We start from the raw sequence: 19,078 nt of genomic DNA, 5'->3' as shown, positions 1-19,078 counted from the left end.
CGAATAAGAGATGCCATTGAGCAAGTCTAATGAATAGCACGTTTTCAACAAAAAATGTTTGGGTGTGGTGAAATTCTATACTGAGTTTACGAATTTTTACTGCAATTCAAAATAAAAATATTAAAAATGATATAGAAATTTTGGCTACTCATTATTAAGTCAAATGATTCTTCTATTAATCATGATCTTTAAAACAAAAAAGCAAAATAAAAACTTTGACAAAATAAAAAGAATATGCATGCTAAGTTTTTCAAGGAACTTTGCTTTTCAGAATTGTTCAATTACTTCTATATTTCTTCTTAGTATATTCGTTTGTTTGAAAGCATCGAGTACTAAGCAATATTAAATTGGTAAAAGGTAGGACGAATAATTTTTGTTTCATTTTTTTTTTGTATAATAATAAAACCTATCAGTCAAATATAGGCGATTAACAGACTTTTTAAAATCAATAGCATCATCAATTTCTTCAGCTTTAATTCTAAATTGCTGTCTTCAACACTGTGTATTAATATAATAATACAATTTTGAGATTCTTATATTTAAATGAATTTGTTTTAGTAGCATTACATTTTTGTAATGATCCGACTCGGGTTTTTTTCCCTCATTTATATTGGGTTTTACACCGGATTCTTGGAAGACGTGTAAGCAGTACTTTATTTATTAATTTGAAACAGAATTAGATCGAAGTTGCTTCCATGCAGTATTGTGATTTTTTTTTTTTTTTTTTTTGTTATTATGATGCATAAAAGGATAACTTGAAACATTTCATTTTCATTCCCAGTTTTAAAATAACGCAGTTTCTAATTGGAAGCTTTAAACATTATCTCAAAAACTTCCGTTTATATAGGAGAGACAAATTCTTGCGTATTGTGGAATCAAACACTCGATTCTATCATATGCCGTAATTACACATTACTAAGAACACTATAGCATGGCTTTCTCTCTCTCTCTTTTTTTGTTTTCTTGTCTTTGCTCAGAATAAATGAGGTTTTGCGTCAATTTGTACATTCATTGACAATATTTCTCACGCCTTGTTTGAACTGTATATTATGGGACATTTTCTTTTATATTTTATGTTTCTAAACCCTTGTTTCTTTACATTTAAATCTTGCATTTTTTTTATATATATTTTTGTTTCTAGCTTTTTAACCCTGTTTCTTGTACAATTCTTTTCATTTATGAAAGTGATTTTCTTATCATGTTTCGTTACCTTGTAAAATATATGTAACATCATATTACATTTAATGAGTCTATTCGCAACTATTGAACTTGCTCGTTTACTTGTACATATTGTTTGTGGGATGCTAACTTTTGTTTGCTTCGAATCTTTCTTTCTCAATTCTTTTTAAATCTGTGAATCTTGAGTCATATTGGATGGTACAAAAAAGTCTTAAAATAAAAAATACCTTAAAATAAAAAAAAAATGCCTTTAATTTCATCCCCTGTGATTTTCAACTTACAAGAGAAATAAATTCATCTTTTAAACTGAGATTTCTTTTTTTAATCGTAACCCAAATTCACATATCATTTTGTATATAAGCCGATTGATTTTTGAATATTTTATTCAGTTTGTTTATTATTTTAAACGATATATTGGACGTTTTGACAAAAATGCAATACTAAGCTAAATTATTTCTTTAATTTGTTTCGTCATATATTCATTTTTCGGAATTTTCAAAATTTATTTAAGATCATTTCTTAAAATTCTAAATGTACAGAAAACAATGCTTTCTTTCAAAGAATCTAATTTAAATACTTCAAAGCGCTCTTCTGTGGATTTAATTTAAATTATTTAACATTTCATAAGTGGATCGTAGCACTACACGCTTATCTGTAATGTTAAAAAAGACGCGGATTCTTGACAATTGAAAACAACATTTTTCTCCTACTACTTTTTTAAGACTAGGCATTTATGAGCATTCAGAATAATTAGCCATAAGTCGACACTGACAGCCGCGGAAAAGAAGGCCGCTAAACATTTTACAGTCGAGTTATTTATAGCTAAAATCGTAAAGGCAAAACATATTTTATTGTATGAGTTTTTTTTTTTTTTTTGTTTTTTTTTCCCCCTCCCAATAAGAGTGACACTTAAAACACAAACTGTTAAGACTTAAAACTTGCCATCACTTTCTGTAACAACATCCTCCAGCGGGGAAAAAAGCCATAAATCTTCAGCAAAGATGCCTCCTCCGTAACTCTCGGAGCCAAGTATTTAGCGAGGGGTGGAGCATGACAATGACCTCCCCATCTCGATCCGCCAGGGGTGCCGCCACTCAATTACGGTGCAGATGAGCTTCTTCTGTCTATTAGACGATGCTCAATCGGGATCCGGCTGAAATGTAACAGGGATGTTCATCTACGAAGCGGAAGGTGTGCTTGATATCTGAATTAGGAAGTTATTTGGGTTCCTCCACCGTTGTTTCGCCAACCGTTGTGTACTAGACCATGTTTCGTGAGGCAGATCGCCTTTCGCCCTCTTAAAGATGATTTTTTTATATTCGAAAATAACGACAGATTTTAATCTGTTTGTCTAGCTGAGTTCTCATTCCAGTAACTGTAATTCGATTATTCATGACAAATTTGAATCACTCTCTTCATCAAATGAATTTTGTAATTCGACGAACAACAGTGCCTCGATTATGCTACATAAACGTTGTTTTTTTTAATCGGGCAGTAGCAGTTTGCTACAACATTTTAGTGGTTGGTGCTCTGCAAATGATAAATCCAGTGTGTCTATTCTGCTAAAACTAAGAAAGATCTCAGAATCTCAACGTTCCACCCCCAATGGACCCCACCAGACGTAAATATTAGTGGTAATGAGGTCGCTGATGTATTGGTCAAAGAGGGAAGTGAGAATGAAACGGCCACTGGCTCTTCGCTTACTTATCAAGAACTATCTCAAATGAAAGTTCTAAACTCAGTTTAATATGGCGTATTCCACCTGCGTACCAATGGTACACAGGAACATCTGCTGGCACTCTGCTGGAAATCAAATGTGACGTGATTCCAGACTGTTTTGGCTAGACTAAAAAGTAACCACCATAAGTGTCTTTCCTTTGAGTGTGGTAGAAAAATCCAACCCATGTGTAAAAAATACTGTGACCATCCGGCTTCGCCTGATCACATTCTGGGATGCATAGGACTTTATAGGGGAGACTTAACATCCGATCCTTTTATTACAGATTTTTTGGAGGTCAACAACCTACTGGAACTGATCTGACATATGTCAGATTTTTTGAGGATAAGCAACAACAACAACATAAACGGTGAATACGGATGTCATGTGGATGAAAATGTCGGATATTAAGAGGAGGAGAAAGGCGGGAGATTTATATGTAAAATATCCAGTATTAGACAATTTTTTTTCAATATATGCTGCATTGCAAGAGAGAGAAAAAGAAAATATATAACACTAATTTTCAAAACAAAAACCCATTGTAATCGTAAACTTCCCCCCCCCCCTCAAATCGACGTTTTACATCCATGATTCACACCATATTAAAAAAAAATAATAATTGCACCCGCAGTGATTTGTGCAATGATCTAAAAAGAAAATTAATGTTCAACGCATATTTCGATAGGATTTAATCCATCTCATGAGTCATTTTAAGCCTTTGCAGTCGGAAAGATAATTCGATGCATAATTATTCACTTAATGCATGGACTTGCTTATTACACCAAAAAATAAATACATGCAATGCTTTAAGTTGAGTTTCCCTGAAATATGAATCTGCATCATTCTGTAGGTATCTTTAACAGTTAAAATTTTAAAAAAATAATAATAAAGTGTCAAAATGATGCACCGTTTTCAATGGTGGCTGAAAGAAGACATTCGACTGCAAAGGGTATATATTACTTGCCTTACTTAGTTGTTCAACCCACCGCTTTAAGCTGTATTACTTCGCTGTCCGACGCTTTGCGCTGTTCTTCAGATTACACGAGAAAAAAAATTAAGGAAAGATTAGCATTGGTAATCGATATTGCGATGATCCCGTCGACATGGAGTCGGCAGCAATGTTTACTCTATGGCAGTTGGAATGCTTGATGCAAACAGCGAAGCAAAATTCTTTCTAACAGAAATAAAGCTATTAGTCGTCGAAATTGAAATGCACTTATTTGCACTTATTCTAAAATTGGTATCAGTGTAAATGGAAATTAAATAATCAGTCTCACATAACTTTTAGTTTTCTTTTGCAGATCTGAAAATTTGCAAAATTTAGTTATCTTTTTATTTTTATTTACTATTTTTTCGTACAAGGAATATATAAAAAGTGATCGCAACGTAATTTAATAACATTATTTTATTTTAAGTAAATAATAATTAAACTGTAATAACTAAATATAACAATCTTCTGGGGAAAAAGAAGAAATAGTAGAAATAAAATTCAAAATTTCTCATTTAAATAAAAATGTGGCAACGGTGGCCGTTTGAGTTCAGCATTTGTTTACGTTTCCCGCCAAAATGGCTTAAAAGAGAAACAAATCATGGAATGAAATGATGGCTCAGTAATCAGCAGCATTTCTCTTTGGAGAGAAATGGCTCGAAAGATGAAAAGAGTCCATTCAGTTTCATCTTACGCAGAAGAGACAAGAACCTCATAAAGGCATTGATACCTCTGATTAAAAGTGACATCCGATTCCTTTCTAAATCAAGGAGACATTCTGAGAAGACGCGAATGGTGGGTGTACTCGTGAAAGGTATACAACCCAAAGTCTGCTCTTTATTATTGCTGTCTTCATTATCCTTTTTCAGGGGTTAGAAGCATATTTAGTTTTCGTATTTGATCGGGAGAATATCAGTTTACTCGAGGCTTTACTTAAGGAACCTGATGATGTTCAGCTCACTCTTACGAGAAAAGCTGTGTAAACAAATCATTATTGAGGATATGTTTGCGATGATTAAAGGCGTGATTTATGTAATAGGTGAATTTTAGGAAATGGTATAAAATGTTTTTGTGATTGTGAGTAATTGTTTAAAGTAATACGAGAGTAAAGTATGAAGTAGTATGAGCATAAATTAGTATGAGAGCAAAATTCTTCCTTTGTACGTACTAATAAATAAACATGTTGTCAGCTAAATTAGCGTATCTAATATATTTAAATTCTGTTTTGTTTTCGAAATGTAGGTCCCGATATTTGTTGAGTTTTTACAACTTTTATAATTTAGATGAGGGCAAAAATAAGTAAAAAATAATTTTTTCATACTCAATTTAAACTGTATAAAGAATAAATATAGGGTATTTATAAAATATATGAGGTTTTCTGAGTTGCACCTTTTTCATTTGATATTTAACTATTAATAAGAAACAAAAATTATATTTAAATGTTACATTAACAATTTAACGTGTAAATGATTAAACAAGAAAACTCCGTAAAATCATTCGCAAGCAACTATTTCTCTAATAGGAATGGTAATTTTTAAAATGAAAATATATATATATATATATATATATATAAATCACTGTCACACGGAAGCAATTTCTTAAAGTGAATTATAAGTTTTACATTTTGCAATGAAAGAATTTGTAATTCATTTTGGAGTCAAAGATCAGTTTCTATCGAGCTCTTTCTAAATAACAAGAAAGCGCATTACAATGATTTTCGAACAACAGTTTGACGCTTTTATACGCGTCATTAGGACAAGAAGGTTATGCTTTCATTGTTGTCAATGTGAAAGGGACGATCGGGATAGAAAGATCCAACGATTAATGCAAAAATAGCCCTCGATGAAACATATAAGTACTAGGCACTAATAATATTTTTGAAACACTCTACAGGCTAGATCCTTTATAAGAACTTTGATATAGGACTGGTTACATACTAAAACATAGGTGGCTATTTCAAAGTTTCCGATTTAAAATGTATAAATTACACCAGACATCAAAATAAGTATCAAATTATTTTATTTATGAAGAATTTCCAAGTAAAATCATGCTCATTTATGGAACCAATCTATAATTATCGATAACCTGAGCTTATATTATAAAAGGGAATTCGTAGTAAGGAATCACGTCTTGAATATAAAACGTAATTTATTGAACCCGAAAAAAGATCCTCCAATCCTCTTTTATTTTTTTTTTTTTTTTGCTGCATTATTTTGTATACTGTATACTGCATTATTCAATCAAAGCAAAAATAAAAATTTCTTATTTTTAAAAAAGAAATAAAAAAATATATATCGTTTATGCAAATATAATCGTATAATTAGTAAGAAGAAATGAAACACATTTTAAAAATATTTCTCTTTTAATGTTCGAACAATGAAACGTTGAGATGACTTAACTTCAAAGAATGAACTTTGAAGGGTTATCTTCACACACACACACAAAAAAAAAAAAACTCTTAATTTAGTAAATATGTAACTGACTTTAAAATGTAACATTTTCATCGAACAAAGCAAATTTGTAAAATTTACAATTTATGTTAATTTTGATGCAGTGCTTTCAAATGTTGTTGAAAAACATCGCTCAAATTTATATAATAAAATTTAACGTGCTTTGCAATTTAATTGATTTTTTTCGATTATTGTGACAAATTGATAGAATGATTTGCTTTAAATTAAATTTTATCTCACTTAATTATAATATAAATCTATTTCCAAGCGAATAAAGTTTATAAAAGGGAATAAATTATTAGAAATACAACAATATAATAAAAATAATTTTTTTTAACTAATATCCTTTTTTAATTTTATTTCTGTTACCTTTCAGTATTTTTGTAATTTTTGAACTTCTTTTGTAAAAAATTTATTTTTTAAAAAAAATTAATTATTTTTTTTAAGTTACGTACAAATAATTTTATTGTACACTAAATAATACAAATTTAGCCTTGAATTGTATCTGTTTTTTCTACGTAAATATGAACGCACTGTAAATACTAAAATGCAAGTTTTGCTCACTTGAATGTCAATCTCGAATCAATACGTTTCATGTTACAAAGAATAAATAAATAGATTTTATCTTTAAATGGTTAATGTAAACTACGATTCTTTTTAGTTATCTTCGTCTCATATGAAAAGACTAACAGAAAACATCGTATATCAGAAAAATAAATCGACATTTTTGTTCTTTTAACCCGGAAATCATTTCACAAAATCTGGGTTGCAAAAATTTCAAGTACAAAAGATGGTAAAGCTTCTGAAAGGTCACGGTTACCTTTTTTCCAAAGCTGTGACAGAAAACTCATTTAAGACTCTTTATATTTTGTCATAATTACAAAAGAAATCTATATCTTTAAAGGGATCTGTTATTTGCCAACTTGCATAAAACAATTTGTGAGAAGTTATATAAAACAATTTATTAAAACTGTTATAAAAATTTTCTGCTCTTTGCTGATGTCTCTTTGCTGAGTTGTACTTTGTTTTTTTAATTACTTTTGATAAGATTTGTTTCTTATGAAAATTTACAACTTCAAATACTTATATATTAATAATGGATAAAAATTTAATCTTATCTAGCGATTTGCTTTTCTGAATTAATCACAGCGAGACCATTGTCGAGAATTATTGTTTAAGAAATGCTAAAATCAGGAAAAAGAATTACTAAAGGAGTTTTCAGTCGCATTTTATTAAATTCAACTGTAATCACCAGAAATAGCCTTTTAAACGATGCCACAATCAGCAAAAAAAAAAAAAAAAAAGGGAAAGAAAAGTAAAGAAAGGGAAAAAATATTTATTTGTAATTCTTTATTCATTTTAAGAACTGTTTCTTGAATTTTATAAATAATGGTTTGGAAAGTGGGTCCTCCCAGAAGTACACTCCATTTAGGCTATTGTTGAACTTATTTTAATGTTTTATGGAAATGAAAGACGGGTAATTTTAAAACGTTTTTCTATGAGTGGAAAAAATCTCCAGAAAATATTTTTCGATGCAATTTAATAGATAATTACAGGAGTACGTCAAAATTAATCTTTAAAAAAATAAACGCAATAAAGATCTCTTTTATTTAATACTTTTTACATAAGAATGGGTACATAATGGTAAAGAGAATATATTTTATCGTATAAATCATTTCATGATAGATCTTTAAGAATCAACTTCATAATTTTCAGATGAACTATCCATTTAAAAACTACAAAAAGTCTCAGTGGATTTTTAAAATGCTTTTATATAGTAACATTTGCTAAAGGATGAATCGTCAATATAGAAATCTTGTTTTGGGGGGGGGAGGTTATTTTATAAAGTGACACATAAGTATCAAATTATATTTATTGTATTAAATGGCATATCACTTTTGAATTTTTTCAGAACTTTTGAATTTCATTTTCCTTTCTAGTAATAACCAAAAAAATTTATTTCTTTTAAGAAATATAATTATAATTAATATAATATTAAAACTAGTATGCTCACCAGGAATATTGGTTTTCTTGGTTTTTAAACTTTTATTATGAAATGAATTTATTTAAAATTTCAGGAAAAAAAATTAAAATTCAGCAGGGAAATTAGAATTTAATAGTCAACTAAAAATTATTGTTCGTACAAATTGAAAATTGCTTATACTACGAAATAAAATGGAAGTGATATTCCTACTTTGGAGTTAATGTATAAGAATAACAATTTTTATGTTACTTTTAACATTGATAAAATCATGCAATTGAATTGTTTGATTTTGCAATGAAGTTAGCATTTCATCATTAACAATAGCGATTACCTATCTGGAGATGGCTGAGCAAATTTTCGAGCTTGATTAAACTTTCAGTTGGAAGTCTATTTATAATATCTTGATTTGCTTTACATCTTCTTTCCTTTCACTGAATGGAGATGTCGGTGATGCTGTAAACCTTTTTTTGATCATTTCAAACAATATTTTGAAGCTTCATTCATTAACTAAGCTAACTGAATTAAGTATAGCGATATAAACTTTAGTGAAGCAGTCTTTAACATTCGTGTGGCAATCTGTTTCCATTTGGCTGTTTGTTATTTGGCAATAATTTCTATGCCAAGCAAGTTAGCGTTTTTTAATTGATAGTCTTGGTAGTAAATATATTTCGTTACTTTGGTTACTCCCTGACTTACTTTGATAAAATTAACACTTTCTGTTGATTGTAAACTTTAATTATGACATAAAATGCTAAGTAAGAATTCTTACAGTTATTAAAGTATATGCAACCCTGTGCTGGTATCTCTCCACATGAACACATACAACTCTCCACATGAAAGTGAATGGATTTTAGTTCCGTTCGCACGTGTCTTAAACATCTTATATACAGGGTATCCCAGGATTATTGGGACAAACTTTAAGGGGAAGTAGGGGACAACACATGGATTTAGGTTTGCATTGCAACCCATGGTCGGAAGAGTCCTCATTCGGCGCTAGGTGCATTGTTCACAAGAGCATTAGAGCACTTGTGGATTCCAAAATGGATATGGCGGCAAGAATCATCAGTGCTGCTGCAGATATCTAACAAAATCCAGGTGTTCGCCAATCCATGGTCTGAAAGTGTATCGCTGGCAATGATGGAAACTTTAACTATTGTTCTCTTAAAACTATTCCGATTCCCTGCTATTTATGACGTCAGTCTTGTGACGCTCATATCAAAAATATCATAAATAAAAAAAATCTGGAATCTAAACTATAGAAAAAAAAATGAAATTCTTTGCAAAAATTAAAATTTTGAGGCTGTTGCGGGAAATGATGATGATGTAAAAAAGATTTTTTTTTAAAAAACCTCAGTAATAGGAATTGCAATACCGATATACCGGGATACCGAATACCGTTATTTTGAGCCATTTGTACAATTTTGTAATACCGGTATTCACAAGTTTAAATGCCGGTTTTTCGGTATTTACTAAAAAATTTTTTAATTGTCTCCACTATATGTTCTGGGATCGCGAACATAGCAAAATAGTATGCGTTTTTATTTTTATGTCTTCCTAACGGGAGAAATTAATTAACTAATTAATGGCTTAATTAATTTCTTAAATCTAAATTAGCGAAACATGGATTATCCCAGAAAGAAGATATTGTATCCATAACGACTGATGGAGCAACAGTTATGAAAAAAGTTGGAAAGTTAATTGGTGCAAATCAGCAATTGTGCTATGCACATGGAATTCAATTAGGTGTAATAGATGTATTATACCAAAAAAAAATAAAGAACAGATGAATCCAAATACTGTGGATATAGAAACTTCGGATTCCAACTTTGAAGAGCGTAAGAGAGAGAGTGATATTGACAATGAAGATAATGACAATGTAATTGTTGAAGAAGATATTGCTAATGAGGACGAAATATTAACCTTCAAGAATTGCTTCCTATAATTTATAAAGTTCGAAAAATTGTTAAGATATTTAAACGTTTCCCCCAAAAAATGATATATTACTAAAATATATACTAACTGAAAATAAAACAGAATATATGTTAATATTAGATTATAAAACACGTTGGAACAGTTTACTTCTAATGATGGAACGATTTTTGAAACTGAAAAATCCAATCCAAAAAGCAATAATCGACTTATACCTGAAAATTAATTTTTCAGATACTGAATTCGACTTAATATCCAGAACTGTATCAGCTCTGCTTCCAATAAAACTGACAATTGAGGCATGATGTCGGAGAGATTCTAATTTATTAACAGCTAATGCAACAATAAATTTCATGTTGCAGTCACTGAAAGAACAGCACACATCACTATCTGAAGAATTATATATTACATTGAAAAATCGCACAGAAGAAAGGCATACCGAAATAGAAAATGTCTTATGGTATTTACATAATTATAATGATTTTAAAAATGAAAATGAAAAAGAAGATAAGAAAATAACCAATTCAAATCTGATTAAGTTTAGAGTAAATTTTCGTAAAATTTTTTTTACCCACAAACCTATCCCCATTCAGAAGAATTCGGTTCAGTTATCGAAGATTATGATGACTCTAATATCGATAGTGAAAAGAAATTGTCTCTTGAACAAAAATTAGAATTAGCGATAAATAAAAAAAATTTCAACGAACCAAAATACAAAACAGAATATTCAGCTATATTCAAAACCATCCGACTTGGAATCGATTTATTTGATGAAGGATTTAGGAGTAAATACTTGGAAAAGGTATATCACGCATTACTAACAGTACCACCCACTAGCGTAGATGTCGAAAGAGCGTTTTCGACAGCTGTCAATTTTTACACAAAATTACTTTTCAGGCTTAATGACAGTACAATGGATGCATTATGTTTTTTAAGAATCACATTTCAAAAATTTATAATAGTACCACAGACTGAATAATGATATTTACGCTTTTTTAGTGATTTAAATAAATAAGATGTCCCTTTACTTTTTTGTGACTCTTTATGTACTGTTATAATTTATAAGTCACAAATTATATTTTGAGATATTTACACTCTCTAAGAAAACTGGCAAATAAAACAAAGAAACACCTGTGTTTCCTTTCTTTTTCTAAAATTTCTAATACCGATATTAAAACCGGTATCCCGGTATTAAGATCTAAAAAATACCGAATACCGGTATTGAAATTTTGGTCCGATATTGCAATCCCTTCTCAGCAATAATGTATTACTTTAAAGACAACTTCTGACTCTTAGTGCGATTTGATAAGAGAAATTTTAATTCATCGATCCACTCTAATCTACAATTCGCAAAATGTCGGTGATGAAATGAAATGTGACAAGACGATAAAATTGTATGAATCAAGCATGAATACATGAATTAAGTGAACTGCTTTCATATTATACAGTTTTCAAATTACGAATAAAAGTGAAGACGTTATTTAAAATGACAGCCATACAATAATTTTCGATAATGATACTAAATTTCACATTATTATCAGAGAAAATATTTATTAGTTTTTCAAAAATACACATTAATGTTTCAAATCACTAATTAGTATCATAAATGAACCCTTTATATGTGTCTCATAAAGAAAAATGTAGCTTCAGCAGTTCTGATGAATTTGTGTATTATTCGTATTATTTGTGTTATAGTCGGAACTTTTTTCAACGAACACAAGCATACTGGAATTTCATCAATAAAATGTCAAATTTCGAAGTAAATCAATTTAATTTTTTTAGCATAACGCTTTTTAAATTATATATCTGTACTTATAATAAAGCTCAATGTGTGTGTGTGTGTGTGTGTGTGTGTGTGTGTGTGTGTGTGTGTGTGTGTGTGTGTGTGTGTGTGTGTGTGTGTTGGCGCTCTACAGGCGCTCTTTGATATACTGCTACAAAATTTGATACATGTATACCTTGGAGGTCGGAAATGTGCACCTGGGTTCCCTTTTTTGAATTTTTAATTAGAATTTTAATTATTAATTAAAAAAAACTTTCCCGACAAAAAATCTTCATTTCTTCATCACCCCAAACATCTTCAATGAGTAAGGCCTCAGTTTTTCCCCACGCTAATGAGGTTAGGCTTAATAATTTTCGACCGATTATTTCAAACGATTCTGTTTATTTTCTTAATGTTTGATGCATTTAAAATTAAACATTGTCAATGAATCGATCTTTCAAATTCATTCTGAAGTACTTTTGAATTAGAAAAAAAACAGAATAAAAGAAATTAAAAATTTCTAATCTGTGTAGCGTTACCCTAATTGGCGTTGAAAATTCACTCATGCGCATTGTTTTCTGATTGTTGACAAGTATTTTCAATGGGTGCGAACTTGATTTAAATTATTTTTAGATCAGTTGTATGCTTGTGTAGTTAAATTGTATTTATGTTAGTTATATATTTTTTATATATGCTTATAGTTTTAAGTGCATCGATTTTAAGTAGTTTTTTTAACCTATTTTCGACCGATTATTTTAAACGATTCTGTTTATTTTCTTAGTGTTTGATGCATTTAAAATCAAACATTGTTAATAAATCGATCTGCTCATGATGAATCTGAGAAAATTTTGTTGACAAATTCTTGAGATATTACATAAATTAAGAAAGATATTCTTTAGTACCCATAAGGTTTAAATGCTCAGTGACTCTGTTTTCAGCAATCATATTATAAAAAAAATGCTTTGTATTAGTAAAAAATATTATTACATTAATTGCAGATTAACCATTTCCACTTTAATTTAAAGCATAACAGAAAATTAGAGAGATACATATTACATGACTGGAGGTCAAAATTTGAAGTTTTAAAATATTTTGATGAAGAAGCTATTAAAGTAGGAATTACATAAAATGTTTAATTATTAAAATTTTAACGAACATTAAGATTGGCGAACCGGCTGGTCGCCAAAGGCGGCTAGTTACAAATATTCCCAAACTAAAAGGAACTCTTTTTTTATTATTATTATTTGCTGTCTTTAAAAGGTTCAGTGTAATTGTGAAAATAACAGGCATGATTATACATTTTAAATCCACCATTGGCAGGAATTTAATTTCGACTTGATTAATATTGAACAGAACTAACCAAAATGCAAATGAATATTTTAAAATCTTAATTGACCGTCTCCTGTTATTATAGAGTCAAGAGTGACGTAAGAATATTTCATTACAAATCTAATAACCATTTCAAGGAGGATTGCAATTGAATCCATCTCTTAAAAAATGAAGATTGGTACTTAAAGGCAGAATGAACTACTTTAAGCATCCTGGTGTATTTGAAGTAATTTGTTTCATTAAAGTTAATTAAATATTTAATCACTTTTCTTTCTGCTCTAATAGTTGCAACATTGAACAGAAAACCGATTCTTTTACTTTCAACTTTCGACAATTTACTCCGGTTTCCTTTCGTGCAAACTAGCACACTTTACAGCTTTATGTGCCATCGCTGGATGCTTTCTAAGGGGGAAAAAATGCTAAGAGATGATGATGAATGGGTGTCAGGCTCGGAAAAATATCATCCTTTTCTTCCTGTGACATGCGTGGTGGCATCAATGAGCGCTGTGTTCTTAAAACAGAACGTACGCATGGTGGCGGTGTCACCAAAGCAATGAACAAGGTTCTGGATCTTAGGGAAGGAAAGGAAGTGGATGCAGTACAGTATGTGAGGGTTTTTTTCCCCCTATTTCATTCCTAAGCAGATATGTGTCACTTTTTCATAGCGAAGGAACAGAGAAAATTACTCATCTTTGTAATGAGATAGGTAATTGCAGACGATAATCTAGTTTTCGTTCTTTCATTCGTTTTTTTCTAAAGGCCAATTATTGTATGATGTGAAGCTGTGGAATTTCACGCTTGTCGAGGGTCCGTAAGAATTTTGGAATAAGGAATAAAAAAATTAGGTCTTCTTCCAATAGATGACATCACAAATTCACATACTTCTAAAAAAAGCCTTCCAGTTCTTATTTAACAAATATTTGGAATGCAAAAATTTAAGTCGCATTAATGTTAAGCTATGAAAATTAAGGAGTTTTTGAACATTTACAATAGTTGAAAGGTTAAAAAAACCTTGAAATTAAAAAAAAACACTTGAAATTAAAAATAGATAAACATAAACCCATTATTTACCTACGGAACTTTAAAATACCTCCTAAATTCGGCTATCTTCACAATGTGACTATTATTTCGAACAGTATTTGAAAGAACACGAAGAACTTATTTCCAATAGAAAGCAGTAGATGACAACTAAAAAATAACATTAAAATTTAAAAAAAGTTTTCTCTTCTTCCCAGGTTAATTTTGTACCAAAACTTAAGTAATGGTTCAAAAATAAATTTGAAAAATTGATGGTAAAATAATTCGGTAAATAAAGGGTTAAAAAGAACGATTAACTATTCTTTTACTAAACAATATTTGTTATAGTACTTATATTTTTAAAAAATAATAAAGAAAAAAAACAGAAAAATTCTGAGGGATTCAAAATTCTTCTTAATAATAAATTATTCAAGTGGCATAAAGAATTGCTAATGTCTCGTAAGACACTCATTTAAAGAACAAAATAGGTTTAGCATCTGATTATGAGTACAAAATATTACGGAAAGATCAGAATAGCAAAGGGTATAATTTTTATTAAATTTTTTATAAAGGTTAGAAAAGGTGAAAATCATGTAAAAAAGAAAACTGATCTTTTAAAGAATAATTTTTGGTTCGAGATTTCGATCATTAAATATTGACTTTTGTTTTTCGTTCTATTTTCCGTCATAATATTTTTCAAAATCGTGCTAGAAAATGAACATCAAGTAAATGTCTCATATTGAATCTTACTTACCACCATCAACGATTTTGAATTTAAAAATGTCGCCTGTTGCATTCGTCTCAGGATCCAGAATATAAAATATTTTCATCTTGTTGATGTCATCTGAAAAAAAAAGCATCATTTAAATTATAAATGACTCGATTATTTTCAATAAAATAAAAATTATTAATAAATCAAATAAAAATAATTAATATTTTTATAATTAATTTACTAATATTGTTACAGTCTAAATACTTATTTAAAAAATGCACTCAAATGATTTTGTTCTTTCTTCAGAGAATGAAATTTTTTTAGAAGGATCCAAAATAAATGAAATCATTCGTCAATCATAAAGAAGAGAAGGAGAAGAAACATCATTCATAAAATCTTAAAATGTAAAAATTCATAAAAATATTGAACATTCCTATTTTTCCTTTATTATAACCTTGTAATGTTTAATAATTTTTTGAAAAAATTTTCTCAACAATTAATTGGTAATATTAAAATATCATTCCAGTTTCCGTGGAAATATTTTTTGAACAAAATATATTTAGTTCATATACAAAGATTTAAATGAGTAGAGAGAAAAAAGGTAACGTTAAGATCAAATAAGGAAATGAAATATCTATTTTTTTCATAACGGTTTTTAAAATAAATCAGGGAATTAGTAACGTGTTTCATTTTTCTGAAAATAAGACTTAGAATATTTCTTCTGCAACGATTTGATTTTTCTATGAGCTAAAATTAATAAAATTACAAATAATTCAATAAACTGAGCAGTTAAATCTACCAATATGTTCAATGAATGCCAAGTTCCAAGAACTAGAACAAAAGCTAATAGAGATTTTTTTAATTAACTGAAAATAGAAAATGATTTTATGTTGTAAAGAAATCATCTTGTAAGTAGTATATATTAGTTTAATAAATGTTAAGTTTCAAAAAAGAAGAAAAAATTCTTTTTTTTTTAATCAACACGGTTTTTTTTTGATTAATTGAAAATAGAAAATGATTTCATGTCATAAAATATCATCTCGTAAGTAGTATGAGTAGTATATGTAGTTGCGCGAGTTTCTGTGAGAAACTCGCGCAACGCTCCTTATTCTCAAAGAACCCCTTAAATAAACATCAAAAACCAGTTAAAAGCCGTGGGAAAATATAAAAATGCTCCCTATCGCTAAAAATTTTCATAATGCGCGCCCCATACTAAGAAACGACCGCTATTAAAACAGCTTCTAGTGTTGCTGAGGACGCCGTTTGACGCCCGCATCAACGCTCTTGTTCAAAGGCTTTTAGTCGCATTTCTCTCCTACCATAAAAAACTGAGATTATATTTGTTTAAAATGATGCCCTGAAAGCTGATAGAGAATGCCGAGAAAAAAGCTGCTATTGACCTATGCGTTTCAGACATATCTGGAAAGGGTGACATTTTTATGACCATGGACATTATGATTGGGGCGTCTGAGAATTCATTTCGGGACACATTTGCTTTTTCATTTTGCTGCCTCCGCATACGGTAGTCGTGAAAGCGGGCACTTGATTCGGAGCGTTTCAGGGTTTTTGACCACCCAAGGGAAGAAAAATTGTCTTAATGAAACTCAATTAACTGCTTTACATACAATTTATCTGACTATTAACCTTTTGTTAAGCATATAATACAAGATTAATATATAAATTATTAGATAATTTTAGAAATTAGAATTAGTGTATAAAATTAAATTAAAATTAAATAAATATTAAATTAAATGTAAAAAAGGAACCAAAAAGAAAGAAAAGATGAATCCGCCCTGAAGACTTATTTTGCTTATTATTATTGTGTAATTTATTGTTAATTTCTTGGGATTTTTATGGTTTTTTTTTTTTTGGTTATATGATAAAATGTTTTTTTTGTAGCTTGCTTTGATTCAATTTTAATGTGGTCTTGCTTAGATTTAAATTTTTGAAATAATAAATTTCCTTATTATTGTTATGTAATTTATTATCTTTGATTTTATGATACTAATTCTTATCTCCAAAACCTCAATTTCTTGGGATTTTCGGGTCACGGAGGGTCATTATTTTGGACAACCCCTCACAGAAAAAATCCCTGGTTTGATTCCCTGCCTGAGTGTGATCCTTGAAAAAAGTCTTCATGCTGGATTCATCTTATAATTTCAGTTAAATTATTCTTAACTAAGAAATATCAAATCCATTTGAAATATCCATCCAGAAATATCATATCCATTGATGTTTTTCATACCGAAATGGTATACCTGAATCTATGGATTTAATTATGACTTCAAAATATTCAACTTTATTTTAATGATGTTTTCTTTTTTAATGAGAAAGATGAATTTCGAATCTTTGAGTCTTATCTTTTCCATCCCCTCACGATCGCACACATATATAGAAAATCGACGAGGTCATGTATTTGATTTCTAACTTCAATTGTTTAAAAACGTGGGCCAAAGGATTCAATATCCATCAATCATTTTACCAGAATAGATGAGAAAGTATCAGTCGAAACAAGATAAAGATTTCAGCTGCCGTTGATTTTGAAGATTTATCAATTTTCTTCTATTTCTCTTCACTTATCGATTCATTTCTAATACTTACACATAAGTTTTAATTTCAATTTTCAGGCTTCATATTTTATTAGCTATTGATAATTATTTTTGCTATTTGTAAATTATTATTAGTTAGTTGTTGTTAATTATTTTTTGATGGCGTTAACTTTTCATTTTGATTTCTTGAGTGCATGTTTGACTACATGCAAGCTATATTTTATTCAGTTTTTTTTTTTTTTTTTTTTTTTTTTTTTGTATCTTTTATGCTGCTTGAGAAAGTATGAAAGAAAGAAAAAAAAATATGAGAAAGAATTGATACAGAAATAACTTGTTAGAGGCATAAATTCACTCAAAATGTCCTTATAATGAAAAAATAAAAATTAATACAATCTGTAAATTAAAAAAAAAGTATAATTAATCTTTCTTCGATGTACTAATGTTAGATTATTCATTTTATATACTTAAAATCCAGGAAATGATATATGATAGAACAATATTGCATTCCTCTATTAAATATGCTGTCATGTATTTATACAAAATTTACACATAAAGAGATAAATTTACAATAAACAAACAATAGGAAACTGCAAAAGCATTTTTGAATCTGACCATCCTGTTAGCTTTGTTGGAGACTCTCGTCTCAAAGAAGGAATTCCCATTTCAGGTGGTGGGGGGAGGAGATGGTGAATTACTATGAAAGTAAAACACGACTTCAACAAGTAGCTCCAGCATATCGCTACCCATAAAGAACTCAAATCAAGATACGATGTACTGGGGGAGTAGAGAGAAAACCATATAAGAACAACTGTTGAGGGGATGTCACACAGCTTTCGACAGACAGGTGCCCGTTCTGTGGGGTGCTATATTGCCCATTCTGTGCCAGCCCTGATCACGAATGCGACAAAAATAATGCAAATTCGAGATATCATTTCCCAGAGGCCTCCGGTTTTCCAGTAGCATGTCTTGGAGGCCTCGAAAATGTGATCAGTGAGCCCCTGAAAGCACCAGCTTCGTTTAAATTAGATAATAAATTGAGGAATTCCGCAGATAATGCAATTCTTCTTTTAAATATTTATATTAGAAAACACTTAATCTTTTTAAATCTTTACTCGTATTGGGTGTTTCAAGTTGAATAATTGGGTATGAGAAATTTAGAAAATTTTTCAAATGAGTTAAAAGTTGTTGAATGCTATGATAACAAAAATTCCATCTCTGGATGAGTGGAAATTATAATGTATTTTTAATACGTTTATTTTATTTGACTGCATTGCGTTCCTTTTTAGAGAAGAGAAAGTAAATACGTTTAAATATTAAAGCTCGTTTAAATTGTAATTTCGCACGATTAAATTTTAAAAATTTCGTTGTACAGCAAAGACCAAAATTTTATTTTTATACCCTTATAACTTTATATGGTTAAAGAAAATATTCTTAAAAATATTTTAAACTATTCATATTAATT

At 29.5% G+C, this 19,078-nt stretch overlaps 1 protein-coding gene across 1 annotated transcript in view; it reads right to left on the bottom strand.

Annotated features, from left to right (window-relative positions):
* LOC129962645 (FRAS1-related extracellular matrix protein 2-like) overlaps window positions 1-19,078 on the bottom strand; it is a 98,271-nt gene that overhangs the window by 62,736 nt on the left and 16,457 nt on the right. Inside the window, exon 3 of the mRNA XM_056076522.1 lies at window positions 15,110-15,199. Coding sequence (XP_055932497.1) covers window positions 15,110-15,199 — 90 coding nt within the window. The remainder of the gene's footprint in view (window positions 1-15,109; window positions 15,200-19,078) is intronic.

Source organism: Argiope bruennichi, chromosome 3, assembly GCF_947563725.1.
Source record: "Argiope bruennichi chromosome 3, qqArgBrue1.1, whole genome shotgun sequence".
Lineage (NCBI taxonomy): Eukaryota > Metazoa > Arthropoda > Arachnida > Araneae > Araneidae > Argiope > Argiope bruennichi.
Note: the sequence above shows the minus strand (reverse complement) of the source record. Positions and strands in the feature narration are given on the sequence as shown.